Below are 23003 nucleotides of genomic sequence, written 5' to 3'. Positions count from 1 at the left end.
GTCCCTTTGTGGCAAAGCGAGTAGTGCGGTTTGGTCGACATCTATTTTTGAACAACTAGTGTACGGAACTTGTATGATCCAGTTTTCGGAACTTACTAAAATAATTTGAAAAATAGCTAGATTTCCTAAATCTAAACACCTGATGATGTTAAGGTCAAGGGGAAAAAACAATATAGTTTTGGAAATTTTGAATGATCAGATTAATTTATAAAATTTTAGAGAGTGAAACGATAAACTGGACTTCACAGAAGAGGAGAGCTCGACCAAATTATTTTGTGTTAGTAATATTGTTTTAAGTTTATTATGATTTAATATGTGAATAAGTTTTAGGTGTTTGGATATAACGTTAAATAATATTATTTTTCATGCACATCAGTAATTTATGAAGAAGTATGCAATGCGAGTGGCAATTGCTAATTCTCCTAAAAGTAAAAAAGTTAACTTAAACTTGACGCAAATCAAATGAATCCCGCTGGCTAACTTACCACATGACATTATATGGAGCAAGGTCCAAAGAAGATTTCAAGAACCCGTGTAATTAAGAAAATAAAATAAAAAATTATGCATTGTCTGTCATGGGAAGATTCAATATGCTTCCAATTGATACAGGTAGTTTATATGTTTGCCACCCGACCAATTTTTGCTTGTTCTAGAATATAGTAAGGCCACAGAATGTTTGCACTATTGTCACAGGTAAAAGATAATGAAGCAAACCAGATTTCTGTTGGTCATGATTAATCTCGAACCTTATGTTTTTTCTTCTTCTGCTTGTTTCTTCCTGAGCTGGGTTCTGAAACGGCACCATCAGGGGTGTTGTTGCGGGTCTTTTGTTTCTTGGTCTTCGACACAGTTCTGGATGCAAAATCCATGTTTTTCTCTGACAAACTTGATGATCTTGTATCTTCAACCTCATTGTTTTCAGACTCCATCTTGCACAGTTTCTTACTGAGATTTCTTTCATAAGCCTTCTTTGCTTCGTCATAAGGAAGTAAACCCCACTCCATCATCCTACAACGGATCAGCCATATGCACTAATTTTAAAATACTGCGTATCTTGTTAAGTTATGCAGCAGAGGAATATTCATAACAGAATGAGGAAAAAGAAACAAACATAAATGATGTTCGACAAGTTCACATATCAGTAACAAAGTTGAGATGGCATATATAATAATATACACATCATCTATAACTTCACTTTGTGATTACTTATTCAACGTCAAATCATGAGTCAATTTATCAGCGGAACACATTTGATCTCCTACACATCTGTAGTGTTAATTATCAGGATTTCTTTTTAAGCTACCTGATATTCTCAGGCAATTATAAGGCAACAAAACCCAATGCCTTTTTTGCTCCCTCCCACAGACTCACAGCTGTTAAGTACCCCACCGAGACCAAAAACAGCTTGATATGGAAAATTACAGGTCAATATAGGACAACTTATTGGTTCCATTACCTCTTGTGCATGAGATCTCTGTATTTACTTGGACAAATATCTACTAACTTCACTTGGTTCCCAACTTCCTTTACTTTCGGATTGGTCCTTTCAGTGAATCAAGTATTCATGTCTTGGTCTTGGAAGCTTGGCCAGTCTATGGATAAGGATATTGTTACTTCTTTGTCATTTTGGGCGTGCAAGGTAAGTTTAGTGACTCCTTCCCTCAGTCACTTAAAAAGTACTTAGATTATAGTTGAAGCATACTTAGGTTGCCCCCTAATATGATCTTTGTTTTCTTAGAAAGGTTTAAGAATATTTATATGGAGAACAAGATGAATATTGTTAGAGGAGGAAAGGTCAAACTTATAGGTAAAATTTTTCAACCTAATTAATGATTTTGAGTGACCCTTCCTTGAACTTCTGTTGGGGAATATAGCTTTATGAGGGCCATATCTCAAACATGAAACTCCATGAATCTTCTCTTTTCATCGGCCCATTTCTTTATCTTTTGTAAGGCGATACCAATTGATTTAGTTGTTGGTGTACAAAGATAATCTCAAAAGAGCTCTTTCTATTAATTTACTCCAGTGCAACTTATAGGAGAACTGGATAATATTTAGCAATTCGCCCTATCCTTCTAGTAGACACCCACATAGTGCCATAGATATTCCTCCAAAATGGCATTTACTCAGTTTGGCCATTTGTTTGTAGGTGTATGGCTATAACATATTCAAATCTGAGTCATGTATAGTCTCCAAAATCTTCTAATGACTTCCAAGTCTTTATCACTTAACAATGATCTTTGAAACAACCAATATTTCATTGCTATTTTAAAAAGTAGTGGGTTGTCTTTTCAACTGAGCATTCATTGGACACCAGAATAAGAGTCACATGAAACTCCATGAATCTACTCTTTTCATCGTCCCATTTCTTTATCTTTTGGAGTAAGGTCATACATATTGATTTAGTCATTGGTGCACAATGCTAAGCTAATGTCAAAAGGGCTCTTTCTATTAATTTTCTCCAGTGCAAGTTATAAGAGAACTGGACATTTAGCAACTCACCCTATCCTTCTAGTCAACACCCACATAGTGCCATAGATATTCCTCTAAAATGGCATTTACTCAGTTTGGCCATTTGTTTGTAGGTGCATGACCTATAAGGTATTCATATATGAGTCAAGCATAGCCTGAAAAGCTCTCTCTCCAAAATCTTCTAATCACTCCCGAGTCTTCTAATTCATAAGTATGGTCAAGTTACTTTATTCAATAAAGAGAGAGATGTCACAGAGATATCATAAGTTTTTGTTACAAAGAACAAAGGTCTACTAAAGCAAGGAAAATCTAAAGATAAATCTTAGTCTAGAGAAAAGATCAAACATTATCACTGTGGTAAGTCAGTCACATAACAAGATTACAGGATTTGCAAAAGAAACAAAACAGTGAGAAGATAATAAAATGATCAAAATACAACAGCTCAGTGCCACAAGTTGTAACACTTGAGAAGACGAAAATTGAGATCACAGGGAATACTTATGTGAAAGAGATAATTGATTCAGTTGTAACTCCTAGAAAAGAATTATTTTCTATGTACAAAGCTGGTGTTTTTGACAAAGTAAAAATGGGCAACAACAGTTTGACTATTGTAAGAACTAAGATGTGGGCATTGGAACCAATGTTTACACTTGTATTGAAGGATCTGCTGCACGTGTCAAATCTTCCAATGAATCTGATTTCTACACATGCCTTAAACTTATAAAATATCACAATTATTTTTAAAGTGGAAGCTCATCAAAGAAATAATAGTGATTGCTAGAGGCAAAGCCAACTGTACACTTTACAAGACTCAAGAAAATTACTGCAAGATAACTTGGATGCATTGGAAGATAGAAATCTCTCAAGATCTATAGTATAGGAGACTAGGCCAAATGAGTGAAAAGGACTGAATATCTTAGCATAGGACATATGAATGAAAAGGACTGAACATCTTAGCAAAGAGTCTCTTAATTCCTATAGTAAAGGTATTACTTGCTGCTTGTAATGATTGTTTAGTTGGTAAGCAACATAAGGTCTTCTTTACAAAATTCTCTAAAAGAAAGAAAAATATTAGTTATCTGGTCTATTTGAATATCTGTGGTCCTTTAGAGACAGAGATGGTGTAATGGGTACTTTCTCACATATATTGATGATTCTTCAAAGAAAGTATGAGTTTACTCCTTGAGAACTAAAAACCAGTCAAAAAATTTGAAAGTGCATGCCATGAAAGAACAAGAAACAAGTGAACTTTAAGGTGGACTGGAACAAAAATGGTGGCCAGTATGCATCTACTCAATTGGGCTGTTGTTTATCAGAATGCAACATCAAATAAGAGAAGGTTGTACCTGAAATTCCCCAGCACAACAAGATAGCATATATAAGAACAAGATTATTATTGAAATGCTCAAATGTATGATCGAGATGGCAATTTGCTAACTTTTTTAAAGGATGAAGGCACCTAGACTGTTGCTTGCTTGATTAACTTTTAGTGTCGTAAGTCAGAAAGCATATAAAATGGTAAGGATGTCTTATAGTTTTTTATTGCAGAGTTCTAGTACATCTGTACATGCACCAAACAAAAGACGTTAGAAGCTCAATGACAAGACTATTCATCGTCCATGCTATATTGGTGCATTCATACCTATTATTTTCTTAATCATCATATGTAATATCTACATACATAGAGCTTCCATCACGTGAATGAATCATCCAATTCCCCCTATTTTGTTGTTTTGCACTAGGAAAATTCAGGAAAAACAGAAGCGTATCATACCTGGCAGGATCGTTTGAACAAAGTTAAAGAATATACAGACTAAAAAGTAAAAGTCACTGTTAAAATATCAATACAAAACATACTTGATCCCATTTCTCCCAACATTATCCATCCTCACTCCTGTTTATGCAAAGATTAAATGAGATACGGCAGATCATCCTCATGGACAACTCAACTAACCACAATCAAGTTATATGGCACACCAGACCCCTCTCGTGCAACTACATCATGACATAACACCTAGTGCTTGGATCAAACTCCAAAACGTGATAAGATGAAATCATTGGGAGTAAGTGTACCTTAATATGTATTTACTTTGGTTTGTTTATATATTGCCCAAACCAACATAGAAAGTATCATCTATAAATCAAGCACAGGCAAACAACTGAATGACCCATAACCATATTACCACCTTCCATTTCATATAATTTGCAGGCAATTAAGTAAACCTTTACCACAATGCAGGCAATTCATCCTCCGGAAGCTTCTGGTAGAGCGTCTCAAGGAATATCCTAAACGGCTCTCTCTGCATTTGAAAAAGTAATCATCAAGACATGCAAACCAAGTTGAAGCTGGAAATATAAACTCCAATAGATGAGTGGAAAAAACCTGATCCAGGGTTTTATATCTCTGCCCTGGCAAACAAGATTCACTCTCTACTTCTTGCTCCAAATCCCATTTACAAGTCTTCGCCTTTTCGTTCTTTGTCTTCCTGCTTTTTTTGGTGCAACTACCCTCGAAGAAATCAGCAGTCTACAGTACGCAACAAGAGTGGGAGAAATAAAAGGAAGAGCACAAAAGCCAAGCTAAGATAAAACCTCAGTAGTCTCAGATTTGTGGTGTTTTTGTTCTTCTTCTCGAAGTGGCATGCTGCTACTCTTCCCATCTCCTGTCCCCTTTCTTTTTCGCTGCATCCCCCGTGTTAAATTCACATCATTCACCATCATAAAATATAGGAATTTAACGAACACAAGGAATTGAGCAAAAAACCTTCATTTCCCGGGAGATCGTCCGACGAGGAGTCGACGTTGTCGTATCCTCCGGCGGCGAAGCCATCTATTTCCGCAGTTCTACTTCACTCGCTGATGGATTCCCTCAAATACTCACATCCACAAGGATCATGACATCCTAACCGTCCACTACTCCTTTTAGTAATATTTCAGCCGCTCATAGATAACGGATCAAATAAATCTTGCATTCGCTAGGATGTTGATATCCGTCTAGGTTTCATCGTCAGTTGTTAAGAGGATTCAAAAAGGAACCTCTCTTTTTAATAAATTCCAACCTTTTTTTTATGTACCCAAAAATCGCCCATATATATATTTTTTTAATTCTACACTAGTCTCAGTTCAGTATACAATAATATTTAGACTAAGAATCAAAATTTGAATTTCAACCGGATGAATATTTTGAGGACCAACATGCAAAAATGGATATGATGATGTCCCTGAGATTATGGTGTCATGATAGGGTATTTATATTATCATTTAAGTATTCATGGTTTGATCCCTAGCTATAATATATTTATAGAAATTTTTTCTCTAAATGAGGGACGCAATCAAAGAATGGTTTCTGGGCTGACCACTACGTGTACTTTATGATTTGTTGATGAAAATTTTTCATGAGACTAAATCGATCATCCAAAGATAATTAATGAGATTAATTGAGATTATAATAGATTGACATATTAAAATAAATTAACTTAATTTAATTAAAATTATTAAATATAAATACTGTTATTAAAAAACTCTTTATCAATTTCATTAAAATTATTTATATTTTATTTTAAATAATTTAAAATTATTATAGTAATTATATAATGCGAGAATTAAAAGAATTTTGATAAATATAGGAAGATGCTATGTTTTGATTTTTTTTTTTTAAATAAATACCCTATTGAAATAATCAAGAGCTACTTGTGATTTGTTGGCACTTAACCAGCTAAGTCGAGTCAAATTTTACTGTGTTCAAATTTATTTGATAGAAAAATCAAGTCGAATTCAAAATAAATTAAGTTGTGAAATAATTGTTTAAGTTAATTTTCTTGTTTTTATAACTTTTGAGCCTCGTTTGTTTAAATGATATTAAGCTCTCACATTAAATATGTTTAATTGTTTGAATTTTTTATATTTTAAATTTGTTTGGTTGGTTATTGAATTTGTTCACAATTAATTTATGTTGAACAACCTTAAAAAAAATTCTTCCTTTCTTTTATTCACTTGATATTGACTATAAATTAATCTTACGATTTACTTTCCTTCATATAATATGGGGCAAATTATGAAAGATACATAGGATGAGCATAATTACTTTTTATTAGAATATTATTCATGAATATTAATAAAATTAAATTAATTTAACAAATTGTTCTATTTTATTTATTTAATTGATCTAATATATATTAAATAAATATAAATAAATAAATTATTATCAAATTAAACGTCAAATTTATTCACCAGATAGATTTAATTATAACCTCCTCGGTTTGCATCCAAGATATTTCTCAATGGGGAAGTCAATTGTCAAGGAGCTCTTTCGTTTTTTTCGCATGGAGCGGCTCGGAGCCTTGGAGCCTACCTTGGGCTCTTTTTTTTTTTTTAATGTTTTTTTAATTAAAATATTTTAAAAAATTTAGTTTTTGTTTAATCAAATTAAAAATAAAGGAATGGTGAGAAAGTACGATATAAATTGTTAAATTTTAGTTTTTTTTCCCTTGGATAGCATAGTGAATTGGGAATTGGGATCCAATGCCATGAGATATAATCGAATTCGGATCCGAGGGTTTAGGGTTATCGGGATCCAGCCCCAAAATTTCTTTCGGCGATTCATCTCCTTCAACCATCCCCGCCATCCGACCCGTCGTGATGCTGAAGTTTCTGTCGAAGGTGCGGGTGGAGTTCAATGCGCTAGACCCACGGAAGGCGGCGTGTGTGGAGATCCTGGCGCTGTGCAACGGCCGCAAGGCCAAGGAGTCCAACCCCGCTTGCCAGGTCGAGCTGCAGCGCCGCACGGATGACAGCCCACCACGGGTTGTCGTAACCTACGTCAACGGTGTCGAAGAAGTTATCGACGCCGCCGCTACTCCTGCCCAAGTCATCCGCAAGCAGATACTCGACCGGGGGCAACTCCTAGAAACCGAACAAATGTTCCGTGAAGCCGGAGTTGTGTGGCCCGTGCTCATCCCCGAGGAGGAGATCCACCAGTCATTCCCGGGTACTAAGGTGCGTGCTTCTTGTTGGTGCTCTTTTAGGTTTCGAGCTCACATTTAATTTCCTCTCTATCAACCGTTTCTCTATTTTATCACCATGTTTTAGGTTCTGTTTATTCTGGTTTTTCTTTATTTGAAAATTGAGTTGATTTATTAACTTCTTCCTCTAATAGTACGAGACTACCATTGTGTTTGAAGACCTTTCAATAGTCAACATGGGATTATGAGACTACCATTGTGTTTATGATGCTCAAAACTCTTATCTTATGATTTTGACAAATGACAATAGAAGACCAACAATGTGGATCATCAAAATGTTTTGGCCGAAACATTTTTGAGACCACTATTATCTTTATGATGCTCCCAAGTGATATAGCACAAGAAGAGATTGAATGCTGGGAGGAATACTTTCAGACTTTTGGTGTTCAAAATGATAAAAATAAGATTATCATTCAATTCTCTATACTCTGAGGAAAGACATAAAATATTTTAAAAAGTTTTTTTGAAATATGAGGTATGCCCACTTATTCTCTATACTCTAAGGAAAGGCTTGTCATTTTTCATTATCTTCAATAATATGATGATTATTTAATTAAACATAAGTTTCATGCTCGTAGTTGCTACAACTATTTTCTTTTTGATAATGTCAAGGATATAACAAATTACGGGTTACTGCCGTGTGACCTGAGATCACGAGTTCGAGTCGCGGAAACAACCTCTTACAATGCAGGATGAGGCTACTACATACAATAGACTCAATATGGTTCGACCCTTCCTCAGGACCTCATATTGGCAGGAACTTCATGCATCGGGCTGTCCAAGGATATAGCAAATTACCCATTTTATAGTTTATGTTCTATTGAACATTAGTGAAATTGTTACACCTTTCAATCTTTACAGCATGCTATACTGGACACTATTGTGCCCATGGTCTTTGCTGAATGAAGAAAGGGGCATTCAATCAATCTATATCATTGACATGATTATGGTTTCAGGTTCTACTGGACCTTGATTGAAGTTGTTACACCTCTTTTCAATCTTCATCTTCCTAGTATTATGTCCATGGATCATGGGCATTGCTGATTGAAGAATGAGATATACTAATGATCTATATAAATTCAGACAAAGTGCTTTGGTGCTGCTGGCCCATCCTCTTTCTCTATGCTAATCTTAGCAGAATACAAGATTGTTGTGCCCATGGTCTTCGCTGAATGAAGAAAGAAATATTCTATCAGTCTATATCATTGACATGGTATATCATGCTAATCATGTCAATGATATAGCAAGTTATCTGTTACATGCTAATATTTGCAGAATACTAGATTTTTGGCCCCATTCCTTAACTCTTTTATAATTAAAAAAGGAAGAGAACCGGACCTAGAATATAAACTATAATCCATATTAATTGATCATAAGTAGAATCTGTGTTATCCACAATCATTTCTTAATTTGTATTTGCTAATTAAACCTTTTCTCACTCATATTTCTACGTGCCCTTTCTTTATCAAGGTACCATTTCTTCTATAGGTCAGTTGAAAGGATCTGATAAATGCAATTTGTGAGGATTGAATAGTTGAAAAAATGCCTTCTAGTTTTATCAGTAAAATCCATGATAATAAAAATCATCAGAAAGACTTGTAGAATGATCAGAGGTTTAAAGATATCAGAGGATGAGAATTTAAAGCTAATCCTTTACTTAGCATGGCTTCTTTTATGCGAGTAAAGCTTTAGTTAGCATGACTGCTATGTTTTGCTTGTTTTCTTAATAAATCAGAGTTAATTTTGACTCTTTTTTTTGTGTAAAAAATGCAATTCCAAATTTATTTTGCTTTGGGCTTCTTCATTCTAGTTTTACTTCATGTGTCTCACAACCTGAAATGCATTGTGCTTGAAAATGGTAAACTTTACTGAAGTGATTTTCATGCTTTATGTAAGACATAGTTTGCCTGTCAATCAAACACAAATGGATAATACTAACAAGTAAATTTGCAGCATTGATGAGCCAATTATTTTTGGTTCTTTAGCGAACTTTTAGAGCAGGTTCCCCAAAAACCAACAACATGACCCATTTTCTACTTAGTGACTTTTTTTTTTTTATCTCCCAGTTGTATGTGCAGCATTTTTTTTAATCAAAGGCATTGAAAAACAAGAGCAAACACTTTGGTAGGGGGATTGGGGCAGCTATGAAACCCAATTTAGGAGAAATAATCAGCCATGTATTAGCATCTTTTATCAGTAACCCTTTATGTCATCATCTCTTTGTTATATTGTCTATTTGTTCATAACTGCATAAACAACATTTAGCTTGGTAATGGCATTCAAAGCTTTTTACATATGCATACAGATACATATTACAGAACTTACTGTGGTTGCTTTTACAATTCTCTAGAACATAGTTAAACATAGATTATTCCATTAAAACACAAATCATATTATTGAGATCAGGAATATTTTTTGATGCGTTTATATCACCTCTTATCCATCTTCTGCTTTGTGTCATTCATTGAGATTTCATTGCATTCTTTCTAATTGGATTGAGAGCCCAGTTAATGTAAGATATTCGTTCTTCTATAGCCAAAGAAAGCTGAAGATAAGAACCAGTGACATTGGCACTCGATCCAGGTTTTCTAGAGACTTTTTTTGGAAGAAAAATATTTTCAAGAAACTAATTTTCACCTATATTAGTCTTTCGAGATGCAGTTTGGAGTTGCCCTCCCATAGCAAAGTAAGTTTGTGATCCTTGATTTCTGACTCGTGACATTTTTTAGTAACCTTTGCTTGTTTACGAATCTAGTCTAAATCGGACTATTCTATACCAGGAGATGACTGGATTTTAGTTTGATTGTTAAAAAACATGTCATTTCCTCTATAGCATTGGTGAATAACTTATGATGCATTCTTCCTCGTTTAATCATATTGAACTCTATTAAAGACAGTTGCATTGGTTGTTCAGTCTATATGTTTCATAAATTGCTTCACCATTCATTCATTTATGAATTACATCTACTCAATCTAAATCATTGTCGAAAGTTTTGCCTTTGCTTTGTCATCACCATGAAACTGCATATAATCCGAGCTGACGTGGACCGATGTGTTTGTGAAGTCCATCATGATTTCCTTTTGATCAACAAATAGACAAGCTAGCTGCCGGATAATGTAGGATTTTTTTTTTAAAGTTGTTTTAGAATAAGGGAACAAAATCCAAATGGAGTGCTAGAAGAATGCATATTTTTAGAGCCTGATCCTTAAACTTACCATTCATTATCTTTAGGCACCAACTCTCAGGACCTGTTTCCAAACTGAGAAAGAAAGAAAATCTGAGAAGATGAATACTATGGAAGATAAATATTTTTTTTTAAAAAAAAAAGTGTGGAAAGAAAGGTGCATACCTGAGACAAAATAAAAGACAGAAAGTTAAACATATTAATAATAAATTATTTTACAGTGAGTTCTAATTATCTTTTTACTATGTTCAGTGATCTATTACGCCACCACATATCTATTAATGGAGCCAGGTCTTAAATGAACTGAATATTTAATGAACATGTTTGGTAGTAGGTTCCATAACATTCGTTTATACTTATTCAATAGTAAAAGTATGTATAAAATAAATAAATTTGAATATTAGTAATTCTCTCACGTTTATAAATAAAATTCATCAATAATTTATGAATAAATTCATTTATTAAGTTATATAAAATTTAATTATAAATTTAATTTGTATTCAACTACATAAAAAATCATATAAATTTAAAATACTTAACTTAATTATACGGATAATAATATTGTTAGCTGAGTTCGCTAAGTTTCAACAAATTTGAAGCGTAAATAAAAAAAAATTAATACGAGAGAAGAAGAAAAATAATATTTTTTTAATTATATGAATAATTTTTAAAAATTTTAAGAAATTCATATTGTTATCTTATAAAAACAATATTTTGACAAACAAGTTTCTTGATCTTTCGAACAAAAAATATACTAGGATAAACCTTGAAAATTTTTAAAAATAATAGAAAACGTTAGCTATTACTTCCACTCCTGTGCCATGTTTTCTTGGTCCTGATTAATTCTGGCAAAACGAATGATCCGTTTGGTAGGGGAAAAAACAGAAGGATAGGTGCGAGCGTGTATTTGTATCTTCCATTCAAAAGCTAATAACTTGTTCATCGCCACAAACAACCACTCTTCCATTTTCTTTGACCAGTTAATCGAACCCGGTTCATCCTCCCATGAATATCATAGGGAAGGTTTCATTTTCTCAGAAAATAAAAATAAAAAATAATATGAAAAATATAAATCAAACGCCCTCTCGGGATCGGGGCTGAACCGAGAAATCCAAACCGCTTATTCACACACAGCTCGTAGAGTAATGCGATCGAATCCTTCCTTAAAAAAAAAAAAATAATAATAATAATAATAATAATAGCAAAATAATAATAAAAGACGATATGGAGATGGAGGTAGCTGGGACGAGCGGTGGTAGTTGAATCATCCAGCAGTTCGAACTGCACTTCCTGTTGATGTTGATGCCTTTAAATGCACCGTCTGATCTTCATCATCCCACCACGCCGTAACAACTCGACTATCTAGAGACAAGGGAAGGAAGCTTCTGATCGATGGCTCCGGGTGCGACGGTTCTTCCGACGAATGAGGAGACGCTGCGGGCGAGCTTCGTCCGCGACGAGGACGAGCGGCCCAAGGTAGCTTACAACCACTTCAGCCACGACATTCCAGTCATCTCTCTCGCGGGGATCGACGACGAGACTGCCAGTGGTGACGGAGGGAAGAGGGAGGAGATCCGCCGCAGGATCGTGGAAGCCTGCGAGGACTGGGGCGTGTTCCAGGTGGTGGACCACGGCGTCGACGCCGGCCTCATCTCCGAGATGACGCGCCTCGCGAGGGAGTTCTTCGCGCTCCCGCCGGAGGAGAAGCTCCGGTTCGACATGTCCGGCGGCAAGAAGGGCGGCTTCATCGTCTCCAGCCACTTGCAGGTACTGAAACACACTCGCCTTAATTTGGTTCTTTCGGAACTGAGCCGAAATGTCCGGTTCGGCCGGTTTGCAGGGAGAGGCGGTTCAGGACTGGAGGGAGATCGTGACCTACTTCTCCTACCCGCTGCCCGCCCGCGACTACTCGCGGTGGCCGGACAAGCCCGAGGGATGGCGGTCGGTGGTGGAGGCGTACAGCGAGAAGCTGATGGGACTGGCGTGCAAGTTGCTGGAGGTGCTGTCGGAGGCGATGGGCCTCGACAAGGAGGCTCTCACCAAAGCCTGCATCGACATGGACCAGAAGGTCGTGGTCAACTACTACCCCAAGTGCCCGCAGCCCGACCTCACCCTCGGCCTCAAGCGCCACACCGACCCCGGCACCATCACCCTCCTCCTCCAAGACCAGGTCGGCGGCCTCCAAGCCACCAAGGACGGCGGCACGACATGGATCACGGTCGAGCCCGTGGAGGGCGCCTTCGTCGTCAACCTCGGCGACCATGGCCACGTGAGTATACTCCAACTAATCGGGCACTACTAGCTCGTTCGATGAAATGCCGTCACAGAGTTAATGTATGGCTTTTGGTTGTGCATGCGCAGTACCTGAGCAACGGCCGGTTTAAGAACGCGGACCATCAGGCGGTGGTGAACTCCAACTGCAGCAGGTTGTCGATCGCGACGTTTCAGAACCCTGCACCGGAGGCGATCGTGTACCCGCTGGCGATCAGGGAGGGGGAGAAGCCGATACTGGAGGAGCCGATCACGTTCATCGAGATGTACCGCAGGAAGATGAGCAACGACCTGGAGCTGGCAAAGCTCAAGAAGCTAGCGAAGATGGAGAAGCAGGCAGAGTTGGTAGCGCAGGAGAAGACGAACGGCGGCATCGGCGTAGCGACTGCCAAGGGACTGAATGAGATTCTCGCTTAATTATTGCGCAAACAAATTTCGTAATACTTCTGTGGATGCTCTGTGCATGTAATAAACTTTATGGCGTATGAATTACGAGATGGTTCATCGTTATTCTACTTATTTATATTTAGATTGCCAGAAAATTAAAGATCGATAATATAATTGTTGAGCCCAATGGAATGCAGTGTCTTCTGCCCTGCCTAATTCTCAAGCAAACAGGGTAGAGATTCATGTTCTTCAGTTAACTTAATTCCGGCCAACTCTCACCGGACGCAAATGCAACCTTACATCCATCACCGAGAGAGGGAACTCCTACAAGTTTTTGTTTATAATAATTATCTTAGACCATAAATTCAGAAAACTCCACCTCACTAGCTAATAGAGAAGCAGAACTCTATTAAGATTGTCTATGTACGTGGTTCACTACTAGCCAATTAATCTAATTGACTCAACTAATGTGACACACTGTTGGGTCGTGTGATCTGCCTATTCGATTAATTAACCGAGTTCATCTTGTCGGGAAGCTGAGAAGATGGATCTGTCGGTGTGACATGCCTGGAAGGTTGACCGTATTCCCATGACCCAAATGATGAGTTGTCTTCTGTGTTGACCAAGTCATCCGAAGTCCCCTGATCAACGGTACCTGTAGTCCAAGGTTGCCCCGGTCTCTGGTACCCCGATGCTCGAGGCAGGTCCCACGAATATATAAGTAGCCGCATAAATAGAGCAATGAAATAAGTGACGAGTACGAACACGTACCCTGGCCCCAGGGGACGCCCTCGGATGGATGGAGGAGCTGGTTGTGGCGCTGATCGAGCTGTCGTGACCGTGAAGAGCATATAGACGCCCACCAGATGAGTAACTGGCTCCGGTGGCTAGAAGTCGGGCGCGATATGGATCCGCAAGGCGACGGACGATCCAACTATAACCTCGGCTCGCAGGCCGGCATGCAACAGCGGCACGAAGGCCGAACACTCCATCGACTCGCAGGCCGGGATACAATAGCGGCACGAAGGCCAAACACACTCTCGGCTCGCAGGCCGGAATATAGGCATAGTACGATACTTGAGCCCTCGGAAGGCGACTGCTCGGAGGGTGGCGATGTTGCCCGGAGGTGTCGGCGGCTGCGGCAGTGGCTACCAGAGGTGACGGCGCTGGACGCCGGAGGTGCTAGCCGCCAAAGACGGCTGTGGCAGTGGTCTCCCGAGACGACGGTGCTGGTGGCCGAAGACGGCTGCAGCAGTGGCTGCAGCGGGAGGTGTCGGTGGCGGCAGCCTCTGGAGGAGGCACGTGGCCGGCGAGAGGCGCTGGCGGCCACTGGAAGCCACGGCCGGCTGAGGCACTCGCTGTCGGCAATGTGGGAGAGGGGTGCGAGGAGGAGAGAAAAGGAATGGCAGCCAGCGCCGGCGAGGAACGTGAGGGAGAGAAGCTGCCACCCCCCCCCCCCTCCCTGTTCTTGTTAGCGACGACAAGAACGAACAAAGCAGCCCCTTCGGATCGGAGCATGGAGCAAGAGAGAGATAGGGGGAGTGGTAGCTTGCCGGTGAGGAAGGAGAAGGCGGCGTCGGCCGCGGAGAGGGTGGCGTCGACGTGTGGGGCGGCTCCGGCGAGTAAGGGACAGCGTTGTGCGAGCAGGAGGCTGCCGACGTCCGGCTTGGCTGATGTCGGGGGCAACGCAGGCAGCCAGGTGCGGGCATCCTTCTCCTGGAGGCGGAAAGAGCACGGAGGAAAAAAAACCCTCCTTTGCGTGAACAGTGCCACCTTTAAAACATAATCCTACTCCTCCCAAAAGACAAAACTGTTGGGATCTTAGATGGCTAGAGGGGGGTGAATAGCCTCTTTGAAAAACACTAAACAGAAATTTTTTCAAGAACTTTGTTAGCACAGCACAGCACAGCGGAAATAGAAAAACTAAAACGAAAGAAAATAAACACACAGCAAACACAAGGATATACGAGGTTCGGGGATAACTTGCCCCTACTCCTCGGCGTGCCCGTAAGGAGGACGACTCCTTGATCTTTCGGTAGATCACACCCCAGACAAGATCCGGCTAAAGATGTCTCCTTCTCGGTGGAGCAACCTCTCAACAAAGTCTCAGATGATTATAGATTTAAGCACAAGACTTACAGTGGCTGAGAAAAATATTAAGATGAGCTTACAGCCACGCGGAGAAGAGAACAGAGCAAGAGCGCACAATCAACCTTCTCAGCAAAAAGCTCACAGCTTCGCCAACTTGCTTTCTTGAAGGCTTGATCACAAAAGACAGAGAATTCAGAAAATCACACTTTCTGAACTCCTCTTCTTCCTTCTTATGTCTCTCTGCTTCACTGGCTCGAATCGCCGCCGTCTGCAGAATCGCTGCTGCCAGCCAGGCGTAGCCAATCACACCTCCTCCTCTTCTGATTCTCTGGACCCATGCCAATGAAAATCACTGGCGTCTCTGGATACGAATCAATAGCTAGAGGTCAAACTGAGCAGCCCAATCGTAATCAGATTTCGTCAGTGAACGTTGATGCCTCAAATGCATCTGTTGCAGCAAGTTACAGTGAAAAGGATACTTGTCTCCTTCTCTTAATGAAGCTTAATTTGAATCGAGACATGAGAATGTGACACGCAACCCGCAAGCTAGAAAGACTCACGTGAATGGTTAAAACAGATAGGTGAATACAAATGCGGCAATCGGAAAAGTGCATGCAAAAACAAAGTGGGTGGCGCGGCATCAACCACGCTCGATCATCGCTGATCGGTCCCGCGGACCGATCAGAACTATCTGATCGGTCCCCACCGATCAGCGCCGCTTCTTAGTGCCGCAACCCGCACTATCCCCCGGACCGATCGAGCACTAATCGATCGGTCCCGCCGACGATCGATGTCGCCGTCCCAGTGCTTAAAGCCTCCGATCGGTCTCCAGATCGATCAGAATCGATGGAGCTACGATTGATTTCGATCGGTCCGCCGATCATCAAATCATGATGAGCTACGATCGATTTCGATCGGTCCAGCCGATCGAAACATTCGGTAGCCATCGATCAATTCGGTCGGTCGGACGATCAGGTATAAAGAGTTTCACTAGATCGGTCCGCGAGCCGATCAGTCGGTGTCCGTTTCCTTGGATCGGTCTCGGCCGATCCGGCTTGAACTGGGTCGAGCCCTCTCGACCTAGTCCGGAGAAACGAGCTCCCTAGCTCTCTCCGACTTCATCTGGTCCTAGAGAACGAGCTACCGAGCCCTCTCTGACTTCGCATGCCAAGCTTCCTTCTTGGACTTTTCAACACCAGATGTCCGATCACCCTTGATCCATCTGGATTTTCCCTTGCCTGGCTTCACTCACCAGGACTTGCCAACTGCCTAACATCCCAGTTAGGACTTTCCCACTGCCTGGCTTCACTCACCAGGACTTTCCAACTGCCTAACATCCCAGTTAGGACTTTCCACTCGTGCCAAGCTCCCTGCTTGGACTTCTCCAGTGCCAAGTCTCCATACTTGGACTTTTTCCCGAATCAGGTCAACCAAGTCAACCTAGATTAGTAATTAATCTGAGTTAAATATCTGATACAAACTTAAATCAGTGTCAACAGCAAAACAACATCCAGGTCAGACTGTATCAACAAAAACTACCCCTCTCTTTCTCCCTAATCACTCCTATACCCCAAGCTCTATCCGCATCACAAGCCTCCCCTTCAAGTCTAGTCGAAGGAGGCGTGAGTCCGACTGACTGGACAGTCTATCGCAGAGGCTGAATCACTCTCCATATCAAAGTCAAATCGTTGAACCCCCGTATAATGCCTCCCGAGCGGTCACTATAGTAATGGCGTCCCATGAGATGGTAATCGTGCTGAGCGGACCAAGTCGATAACCGAACTAATGTTGAGCGAGCGACACAACGTTAAGCGAGCGGCTAGTGAGATGATACTATACCGAGCAACATGCGGGAGTAGACCGAGCGGACGAGCGATGCCGAGTGCGCGACTGCGAAGATACCGACCGGGCGATCGGAAGGAGGTCGATCGAGTGGATAGACGCCGGGCGAACGATGCCGAGCACGTGACCACGAGGATGCCGACCAGGCGATCGGAAGGAGGTCGATCGAGTGGATAGACGCCGGGCGGACGATGTCGAGCACGTGACCACGAGGATGCCGACCGAGCGATCGGAAGGAGGTCGATCGAGTGGATAGACGCCAGGCGGACGATGCCGAGCACGTGACCACGAGGATGCCGACCGGGCAATCGGAAGGAGGTCGATCGAGTGGATAGACGTCGGGCGGATGATGCCGAGCACGTGACCACGAGGATGTCGACTGAATGATCAGGAGAATGGGAACCAAGCCATCAAAAAATGTTGACTGGATGACTGTAAAATGTGACTAGGCGACCTAGTTCAAGCGTGTGGCCGAATGGACGACCGAGCGATACTAGTCGGACGGCTACGAGAGTGCTGACCAAGCGGCCCAGAGAATGACCAACAGGTGATCGTAAAATACCGATCAGATTGCCATAAAATGCTGCCAAGAGACCAAAGTGTCGACCGAGCGACGAAAGATAGGGTCGAGCTATTGCCAGGCCAACCATCGGGCGAACGCCAAGTGAGCGCATGGACAAATACCAAGCAAGAGGCGAAGCAGAGCTGGGCAGGAGTGGAGCCCGAAAACCTAACGGGAGCATAGCCCATGAAATCGAATGCGCAGACACGGAAGTCATGAGCCGAACAAGCACATCACACGTGGACCGAACTGGAGCGTAGCCCGTGAATCGAAGGCGCATAGAAGTGAATGTCTTTAGCCGAGCGAGCATAGAGCCCGTGAGATATCTTGGTCCGAAATCAATGGACACTCTTGTCCGTGATCATTAAAGATGGCTCGACCCTGAACAGGAGAGATAGGCGAACTCGCTAAGTAGGTCCGCGACCAATGGAAACCGACCGACCCCGGACGGGGGAGATAGCACATCCGATATGCTGGTCCGAGATCAGTGAGGACCGCTCAACCCCGAACAGGGGAGATAAGAAATACGATGAGCTGATAAGCTGATCCGAGATTAGTAAAGAACACTCAACCCCGAACGGGGGAGATTAAATAACTGATAAGCTGATTCAAGACTAGTGGCGACTGCTCGACCCCGAACGGGGGAGATAGAAGATCCGATAAGATGGTCTGAGACCAGTGAAGACACTCAACCCCGAACGGGGGAGATAGAAGATCTAATAAGCTGGTCCGAGACCAGTGACAACCGCTCGACCCCGAACAGGGGAGATAAAATATCTGAAATTGGTCTGATATCAATGATAATCACTCGACCCCGAACGGGGGAGATAAAATATCTGATAATCCGGTCACTTAACCCCGAACGGACGAGATACACGCTCTGATAAGCTCGACCCCGAACGGGGGAGAAAGGACATCTGATGAGTTGGTCCATGAAGTGGTCTTCAAGTCGGGGTTTTATAGTCGTCGGTCCGACTCTAGGTTTAACATCGCCGCTCGACGGTCTTCAAGCCGAGATTTTTATAGTCGTCGGTTCGACTCTAGAGTTTAACGTCGCCGCTCGACGATCTTCAAGCCGGGGTTTTTATAGTCGCCGGTTCGACTCTAGAGTTTAACGTCGTCGCTCGACGGTCTTCAAGCCGAGGTTTTTATAGTCGTCGGTTCGACTCTAGAGTTTAACGTCGTCGCTCGACGGTCTTCAGGCCGGAGGATTTATAGTTGTCGGTTCGACTCTAGAGTTTAACGTCGTCGCTCGACGGTCTTCAAGCCGAGATTTTTATAGTCGCCGGTTCAACTCTAGAGTTTAACGTCGTCGCTCGACGGTCTTCAAGCCGGGATTTTTATAGTCGCCGGTTTGACTCTAGAGTTTAACATCGCCGCTCAACGGTCTTCAAGCCGGGGTTTTTATAGTCGCCGGTTCGACTCTAGAGTTTAACGTCGCCACTTGACGGTCTTCAAACCGGGGTTTTTATAGTCGCCGGTTTGACTCTAGAGTTTAACGTCGCCGCTCGACGGTTTCCAGGCTGGGGGGTTTATAGTCGCTAGTTCGACTTTAGAGTTTAACGTCGCCGCTCGACGGTCTTCAAGCCGGGATTTTTATAGTCGCCGGTTCGACTCTAGAGTTTAACATCGCCGTTCGACGTTCTTTAGGCCGGGGGGTTTATAGTCACAGGTTCGACTCTAGAGTTTAACGTCGCTGCTCGATGGTCTTCAAGCTGAGATTTTTATAATCGCAAGTTCAACTCTAGAGTTTAACGTCCCCGCTCGACGGTCTTCAAGCCGGGATTTTTATAGTCGCAGGTTCGACTCTAGAGTTTAACGTCCCCGCTCGACGGTCTTTAAGCCAGGAGTTTTATAGTTGTCGGTTCGACTCTAGAGTTTAACGTCACCGTTCGACAGTCTTCGAATATAACTCAAACCCGGCCGATCGGCGTGGGAGTCTTCGTCAATGAGCTCGTGGCTCAAATAGCATACACCCGGCCGATCGGCACGGGGTCTTCGACATTGAACCAGGGGCTCAGATAATATACGCCCGGCCGATCGGCACGGGGTCTTCGACATCGAGCCCGTGGCTCGGATAATATACGCCCGGCACGGGGTCTTTGACATTGAGCCGGTGGCTCGGATAATATACGTCTGGCCGATCGGCACGGGGTCTTCGACATTGGGCCGGTGGCTCGGATAATATACGCCCGGTCGATCGGCACGGGGTCTTCGGCATTGAGCCGGTGGCTCGGATAATATACACTCGGCCGATCGACATTGGGTCTTCGACATCGAGCCCGTCGCTCGAATAATATACGCCTGATCGATCGGCACGGGGTCTTTGGCATTGAGCCCTTGGCTTGAATATTATAAGCCCGACCGATCGGCACGGGATCTTCAGCATCGAGCCCGTGGCTCGAATAATATACGCCCGACCGATCAACACGGGGTCTTCGACATCGAGCCCGTGGCTTAGATAATATACGCCCGGCCGATCAGCACGGGGACTTCGACACAAGCTGGTGGCTCGGATAATATACGCTCAGTCGATCGGCACGGGGTCTTCGACATTGCGCCGGTGGCTCGGATTATATACGCCCGGTCGATTGGCACGGGGTCTTCGGCATCGAGCCGATGTCTCGAATAATATACGCCCGGTCGATCGGCACGGGGTCTTCGACATCGAGCCGGTGGCTCGGATAATATATACCCGGCCGATCGGCATGAGGTCATCGACATCGAGCCCGTGGCTCGAATAATATACGCCCGGTCGATCGACACGGGGTCTTCGGCATCGAGCCGGTGGCTCGGATAATATACGTATGGCCGATCGGCATGGGGTCTTCGACATTGAGCCCGTGGCTCGAATAATATACACCCGACCGATCGGCGCGGGGTCTTCGGCATCGAGCCCATGGCTCGAATAATATACGCCTGACCGATCGGCACGTCGAGCCCGTGGCTCGAATAATATACGTCCGGCCGATCGGCTCGGGGGCCTTTGGCATCGAGCCCGTGGCTCGGATATGATGGAAACTCGGCCGATCGGCACGGGAGTCCTCACTCGAGAAAATATGATAAATTCTTTGACCGAAAGATAATATAACTGAAAAACTGACCTGCCGACCAGCAGAGGATCTGACTCAATTTCTCGACTCCCGAATACCCGTGGAGGAGGATACAATATACTCGTCGAAACCCATCAAGGCCATGGGGATTGCGGAACTTTCAGGGTCGCCCGTCTTCACATTCCAAACCAGGTGTGTTCCTACAAACGACGCTAATTTGATCCTGTCGGGAAGCTGAGAAGACGGACCTGCCGGTGTGACGTGCCTGGAAGGTTGACCGCATCCCCATGACCCGGATGATGAGCTGTCTTCTGTGTTGACCAAGTCACCCGAAGTTCCCACAGACAGCGCTAATTTGATCCTGTCGGGAAGCTGAGAAGACGGACCTGCCGGTGTGACGTGCCTGGAAGGTTGACCGCATCCCCATGACCCGGATGATGAGTTGTCTTCTGTGTTGACCAAGTCATCCGAAGTTCCCACACACGACGCTAATTTGATCCTGTCGGGAAGCTGAGAAGACGGACCTGCCGGTGTGACGTGCCTGGAAGGTTGACCGCATCTCCATGACCCGGATGATGAGCTGTCTTCTGTGTTGACTAAGTCATCCTAAGTCCCATGGTCAATGGTACCTGTAGCCAGCGACCAGGTTGCCCCGGTCTCTGGTACCCCGATGCTCGAGACGGGTCTCACGAATATATAAGTAGCCGCATAAATAGAGCAATGAAATAAGTGACGAGTACGAACACGTACCCTGGCCCCGGGGGGGCGCCCTCGGATGGATGGAGGAGCTGTCGGATGGATGGAGGAGCTGGTTGCGGCGCTGATCGAGCCGCCGCGACCGTGAAGAGTAGATAGACGCTCGCCAGATGAGTAGCTGGCTCCGGTGGCTCAAAGTCGGGCGCGATATGGATCCGCAAGGCGACGGACGGTCCAATTACAACCTCGACTCGCAAGCCAGCATGCAACAGCGACACGAAGGCCGAACACTCCATCGGCTCGCAGGCCGGGATACAATAGTGGCACGAAGGTCGAACACACTCTCGGTTCGCAGGCAGGAATATAGGCATAGTACGATACCTGAGCCCTCGGAAGGTGACTGCTCAGAGGGTGGCGATACTGCCCGGAGGTGTCGGCGACTGCGGCAGTGGCTACCAGAGGTGACGGCGCTAGACGCCAGAGGCGCTCGCCGCCAAAGATGGCTGTGGCAGTGGTCGCCCGAGACGACGGCGCTGGTGGCCAGAGACGGCTGCGGCAGTGGTTGCTGCAGGAGGTGCCGGTGGCGGCAGCCTCTGGAGGAGGCACGTGGCCGGCGGTAGGCGCTGGCGGCCGCTGGAAGCCACGCCCAGCTGAGGCACTCGCTACCGGCAATGTGGGAGAGGGGTGCGAGGAGGAGAGAAAAGGAATGGCAGCCAGCGCCGGCGAGGAACGTGAGGGAGAGAAGCTGCCCCCCTACATGTTCCTGTTGGCGGCGACAAGAACGAACGAAGCAGCCCCCTCAGATCGGAGCATGGAGCGAGAGAGAGATAGGGGGAGTGGTAGCTTGCCGGTGAGGAAGGAGAAGGCGGCGGAGAGGGTGGCATCGACGCGTGGGGTGGCTCCAGTGAGTAAGGGACAGCGTCGTGCGAGAAGGAGGCTGTCGGCGTCCGGCTTGGCTGATGTCGGGGGCAACGCAAGCAGCCAGGTCCGGGCATCCTTCTCCTGGCGGCGGAAAGAGCACGGAGGAAAAAAAACCCTCCTCTGCGTGAACAGTGCCACCCTTTAAAACACAACCCTACTCCTCCCAAAAGACAAAACTGTCATCTCTTTCTCCCTAATCACTCCTATACCCCAAGCTCTATCCGCATCACGAGTAAAGAGTTTTATAATAAGCATTGATCCTGTCTGAAAGCGGTGAAGATAGCTGGCTAAGGATGTGGCTTCATGATTGATCGTGTGAAGACTCCGCTCCGCTCTATAGAATCAAGAACGTTAGTGCTGGACTAGAGAAGGGGTCCTAGTGTTAGCCATCCGACGCTCAAGTCAGTCACTGGAATAGTAGAAAGATGACAAAGAGAACTATAGCAGCAACAAAAGCGTAATCACAAATAACGCATACTTCCGTCGATGCATGGACCCCCTT

The 23003-nt window shown here is 43.8% G+C and overlaps 3 protein-coding genes across 5 annotated transcripts; 2 read left to right on the top strand and 1 right to left on the bottom strand.

Annotated features, from left to right (window-relative positions):
• Nucleotides 1-520: 520 nt before the first annotated feature.
• Nucleotides 521-5374, bottom strand: LOC122032734. Of its 2 annotated transcripts, none has more exons than XM_042592050.1 (5): nt 5237-5374; nt 5065-5154; nt 4856-4999; nt 4702-4772; nt 521-1008 (listed from the first exon to the last, which is right to left on the bottom strand). In XM_042592050.1, exons 1-5 carry the CDS (start codon nt 5300-5302, stop codon nt 735-737), a joined length of 645 nt encoding a protein of 214 aa, XP_042447984.1. In that variant the 5' UTR covers nt 5303-5374; the 3' UTR covers nt 521-734. The 2 variants fall into 2 exon arrangements, with proteins under 2 accessions (XP_042447984.1, XP_042447985.1); XM_042592051.1 differs by having other exon boundaries at nt 4856-4976; nt 5237-5288.
• Nucleotides 5375-6996: 1622 nt separating this feature from the next.
• LOC122032669 lies at nt 6997-10389 on the top strand. 2 transcript variants are annotated; one of them, XM_042591986.1, is made up of 2 exons: nt 6997-7467; nt 8106-8455. In XM_042591986.1, the coding sequence occupies exons 1-2, from the start codon at nt 7111-7113 to the stop codon at nt 8187-8189; spliced, it is 441 nt and encodes a 146-aa protein (XP_042447920.1). In that variant the 5' UTR covers nt 6997-7110; the 3' UTR covers nt 8190-8455. The 2 variants fall into 2 exon arrangements, with proteins under 2 accessions (XP_042447920.1, XP_042447921.1); XM_042591987.1 differs by lacking the exon at nt 8106-8455 and adding an exon at nt 10029-10389 and having other exon boundaries at nt 6998-7467.
• Nucleotides 10390-11921: 1532 nt separating this feature from the next.
• On the top strand, nt 11922-13472 carry LOC122032774 (flavanone 3-dioxygenase F3H1-like). Its single transcript, XM_042592083.1, has 3 exons — nt 11922-12445; nt 12519-12947; nt 13040-13472. Exons 1-3 carry the CDS (start codon nt 12071-12073, stop codon nt 13364-13366), a joined length of 1131 nt encoding a protein of 376 aa, XP_042448017.1. The 5' UTR covers nt 11922-12070; the 3' UTR covers nt 13367-13472.
• The last annotated feature ends 9531 nt before the right edge of the window (nt 13473-23003 follow it).

This window comes from Zingiber officinale, chromosome 11A (genome assembly GCF_018446385.1).
Source record: "Zingiber officinale cultivar Zhangliang chromosome 11A, Zo_v1.1, whole genome shotgun sequence".
Taxonomy (NCBI): Eukaryota; Viridiplantae; Streptophyta; class Magnoliopsida; order Zingiberales; family Zingiberaceae; genus Zingiber; species Zingiber officinale.
Note: the sequence above shows the minus strand (reverse complement) of the source record. Positions and strands in the feature narration are given on the sequence as shown.

Excerpts from the sequence above, each read along its gene's own strand:
- LOC122032734 (XM_042592050.1), bottom strand. The coding sequence starts at position 5,302 with ATGGCTTCGCCGCCGGAGGATACGACAACGTCGACTCCTCGTCGGACG. Across the intron at positions 5,155-5,236 it reads CGATCTCCCGGGAAATGAAG|CGAAAAAGAAAGGGGACAGG; the intron begins GTTTTTTGCTCA and ends CGGGGGATGCAG. Across the intron at positions 1,009-4,701 it reads GATGAATTGCCTGCATTGTG|GATGATGGAGTGGGGTTTAC; the intron begins GTAAAGGTTTAC and ends GATCCGTTGTAG.
- LOC122032774 (XM_042592083.1), top strand. The coding sequence starts at position 12,071 with ATGGCTCCGGGTGCGACGGTTCTTCCGACGAATGAGGAGACGCTGCGG. Across the intron at positions 12,446-12,518 it reads TCGTCTCCAGCCACTTGCAG|GGAGAGGCGGTTCAGGACTG; the intron begins GTACTGAAACAC and ends GCCGGTTTGCAG. Across the intron at positions 12,948-13,039 it reads ACCTCGGCGACCATGGCCAC|TACCTGAGCAACGGCCGGTT; the intron begins GTGAGTATACTC and ends GTGCATGCGCAG.
- LOC122032669 (XM_042591986.1), top strand. The coding sequence starts at position 7,111 with ATGCTGAAGTTTCTGTCGAAGGTGCGGGTGGAGTTCAATGCGCTAGAC. Across the intron at positions 7,468-8,105 it reads AGTCATTCCCGGGTACTAAG|GATATAACAAATTACGGGTT; the intron begins GTGCGTGCTTCT and ends GATAATGTCAAG.